Source organism: Merops nubicus, unplaced genomic scaffold (assembly GCF_000691845.1).
Source record: "Merops nubicus isolate BGI_N331 unplaced genomic scaffold, ASM69184v1 scaffold7063, whole genome shotgun sequence".
Lineage (NCBI taxonomy): Eukaryota > Metazoa > Chordata > Aves > Coraciiformes > Meropidae > Merops > Merops nubicus.
Genome location: NW_008601126.1, coordinates 109,482 through 113,304, shown reverse-complemented (window position 1 = coordinate 113,304; position 3,823 = coordinate 109,482). Strand labels below are relative to the sequence as shown.

Below are 3,823 nucleotides of genomic sequence, written 5' to 3'. Positions count from 1 at the left end.
CAGGAATTACTGATAGTCAATGAAGTCATCAGGGCTAACAGCTTTAGGAGTAAAAATGGTCTGAAAACACAGTAACACTGTAACGGGGAGGAAGGAAATTCCTGAACACGTCTGCATTTAGCTGGGAAATACAAAGCTCACATTTATCAGATTTACATATTTTAAAGTGCAAATTGTTAGAAATAGTAGATTCTTTTCAATTATACATTCACTATGTCTATCTATACAATGGAATCAGATCAAAGATTAATAATTTCTGGACAGCTGCTGTTTGATGGTCCTGAACTTGACCTACTTAAAACCGAAAGCAAAACCCAGAAAACAAATAGAACAGTACTCATTCTGTGTTCAAAAATTATGAAGGCTTCTTAAACCTCAGAGGTTCCTTATCTGTAACATTTCAGGTGGAATAACAGTAAACATGGAGCATTAAGCAATGAAGTGGTCCACTCACACTTACTAAAATCAAAATGGAATGTCAGTGAAATCATCACCTCCATCTTAAATTTTTACATCCTGAAATCAAGAATACATTTGACAACTAAGACGCCAGTTCTATTCATCAGCTAAGTGAACAGCAACAACCTCAGCAGGCTGAGACATGGTGCCATTTAAAAATCAAAAACAAAAAAACAGACAATCCATTAATCTTCAGGAAGGTAATGTGCAATTTTTTTTCTGAAAGCAGAGAATATAATGGCATTTGTAAAGTAAAGACAAAGAAAACAAGGTCAGCAGAGCTAAAATAGAAGATAAAGAAGGTTCTTAAAAAGAAAATACCTATTTTAGTTACATCACTGCAGTTAACTCTTGCAAAGTTTCACTGAATACTTAGGAGCTTCAGCTGAGGTTTTATCTAGAACAAAAGGTGGCATCTGCAGCAGCACTCTCTTGACACTACACCTGATATACACCTCAAGTTGATTGTCTGGAAAGAGTAATTAGGAAGAAAACAGTACTTATTTAGCTATCAGTCAGGCTTATTCAGTGCCTATACTTCTGATGTGAAAAACATCCACGGAAGTTTTTTTAAACACTTACTAATTAGTTCAATAGTTTCCTGTATTATTTTAGACTAATACATCTGTGTAAGAACTAAAATACCACGTCCCTTTTTTCATTAAAGTAATATTTTCTCAGGAAGCACTGACTGATACCCAAGCAAAAAAGATGTGAGCAAACTGACTCAGGCAGTCTAGGAAAACGTTAAATAAAATCCCAAAGTGTGAAAGCTTCTTTAAGGCTAATTCCAAAGAGAAGAGAGTAGAACAACAGATTTCCAAGAGAATTAGCAAGCCTTAAATTCCTTTCTGGTTTCAAAATGAAAAATGTTAGCTTCAATAAGCATTAAAAAAAAAAATGTTTTCTCCTGCATAAAAAACACATGCCCATGTTCTATAGAACAGAGAGGCATTCTGTAGCATATATAGAATATACAACACCATGGTATAGAGCCCAAGTGTCTTTCCCACCACTTGTCACCAGGTGACATTCTGAACAGGCACATACATACATCTTCTACACACATCTGATACATACATCACTTCATTTTTTTCGGTTAGTACCTAACCTGATTGCCCACTTTGAAAGTAAAGCAATTACGAGATTTTCAAATTGCAAAATCACTCCAGTATGCATTACACCTTTTGGTACAATCTAGGTAATTTTCAGGCACAGAAAAGGGAAAAGGAGAATCCTGGAGATCATGGGAACATCCTAGAACCTCTTCATTAACTCAACGAATATATGGAGACCTTTCAATATGTGATGCACAGACTGTGACTTTGAGTGCAGTGATCAAATACAGAGAAGTGAATGGATGTTTAGAAGAGGGGCAGAAGGGAATGAAAAAAGCATTGATAAAAAACAGTAAAAGAAGCAGCACTCTAATATCACTTTTTCTGTTTGCAATATAGTGACAACATTAAAGCCATCCCACATTGACTTTCCCATGTGAAAAAAAACCTGGAAAACACCATTCTGCATGGAGGAGAAAGTAAGCTTCATTATGTATTGTCTCTGCCAAATATCATTCTGATTTGCACTGAACGTATTACTAACATACTTTAATTTAAGAAAATTCCAGTCTATTTTAAGATGGGCCTATTACTAACCTTTTTGTATCTCCTTTTTGGACTTTTACCCAGTGTTCCACTTGAGCCATGTTACTTTTTCTTTGAATGTGTTTATCTGGATTAGTTCTGGGAACAAACCCTCTTTTATACGAGCCGGTACCATTCTGCTCCACTGGGCCAGCACTCATACTTAATGAACTAGGGAGCGTTCCATTTTTCTCAGCTGGCTGAGGCTGAGCTACTTGGGACCTCGATGCATTTGTTAAGTCTGGGAACAATGAATCAGCTTCTGTTAATGCATGCTTTGCCTTTCCCTTCTTAGTTTCCAGAGTTCCTTTTCTATGGATATACCGCTCCTCCTCTTTTTCTCTTCTTACACCTTCACGCTTCTCATACCCAAGCATTTCAGCTGATTTTTGATAACTTTCTTTTGTATCTGTAATCTCTGCCTTCACACACTCTTTGCAGGCATCCACGTGATTGACTTGGGGAACAGCTTGCTGATCCACCTTTTCTGTTTCTCTGAAAAGAAAATACATGTCAGTATTGAACATTGCTTAACTGTGAGAAGTTGATGTGGGTTTGTTACTGTTTTAGAAAGGACACCCACAAAAGCACCTTCTCCAGGCTGTGATAAATTTTGCATATTAAGATAGATACGCTAGGCTAAGCTCTGTTATCTCAGTTAAAGTTTAGAGAGCTATCAAGGAAGCAAAAGTCATTCATACACATTTGTAAAAGTGACTGAAAATACTACTATTGTATAGAAGAAGAAGTGTTCAACTTCTGTGATACTACGTACAAACAACGATAAAGAACAAAGACTGCCTATCCTGGGAAACGCTAAAAGCCAAAAAAACAAAACTGAACTGTCAACTGCTCATATCAAAGTCAAAAAAAGTCTTTCATATCTTCATAGATGCCTGAGGGTCTACTCATTTCTGGCCCAGAGGACAGAAAAATATCTACATTTGAGTCAGTATTATCATTGTCCAGGGAATTTCTAATCTGAGGGCTACTGCTGAAAAAAGAAATAAAAAAGAATCTCCATTGCTCCTAATACATGCTGCAATGCACACTAATTCACTTATTTACTATACTGTCAAAATATCTCAAAAACTCTGTACCAGAAATCTTGATATTAAACTTACAACACACTACAAAATGTCTACAGATCCGAAGTTTCATGTTGCTTTTGACATATAAAGTACTTCACTTACAATTTTCTCCATCTCCTTGTAACGATAACCTCTAAACATTTTTTTCCCTTACAGTTCTATGGAGTATCATTGATCTTGGAGTAGCACCTCATCTTCTTGAAACTGAATTCAGTTTCTTTAAAGCTTTACAGAAGGTGAATTCTGAATAAGTGCCATAAAACAATTGTTCTCACTTCAATCTACTTAGTGTCTCAAAATGAATAGTCTACTAGAAGGAAAGAAAACAGAATCAATATTTCTAACATGCCAGGCTTCTCCAGTTTTTCCTTTAATTATTCCTATCCTTATAAAGGAAAAACAGATAACAGGCTACATGTTATTTGAAATTTAAATAAAATCCAGAGAATCTTAACACAAAATCATACAGGATGCAAAGCTCTGGAAGAGATAGTGATCCTTTGTATGTGAATTGCCAAAAGCAAGCAGTAGTGTGAGACACTCTGAGAAACTGCATCATGACAATTTAATCCTCTCAGCCCCAAGGGTTAAAAGCAGGGCTGTCTCACAGTACAGAGTCTTCTTTCACAA

General features: G+C 36.1%; 1 protein-coding gene across 1 annotated transcript in view; it reads right to left on the bottom strand.

The window, feature by feature from the left end:
• PLEKHA7 (pleckstrin homology domain containing, family A member 7) overlaps positions 1-3,823 on the bottom strand; it is an 88,771-nt gene that overhangs the window by 23,309 nt on the left and 61,639 nt on the right. The window contains exon 8 of the mRNA XM_008937913.1: positions 2,115-2,597. Within this exon, the coding sequence (XP_008936161.1) occupies positions 2,115-2,597 (483 nt within the window). The remainder of the gene's footprint in view (positions 1-2,114; positions 2,598-3,823) is intronic.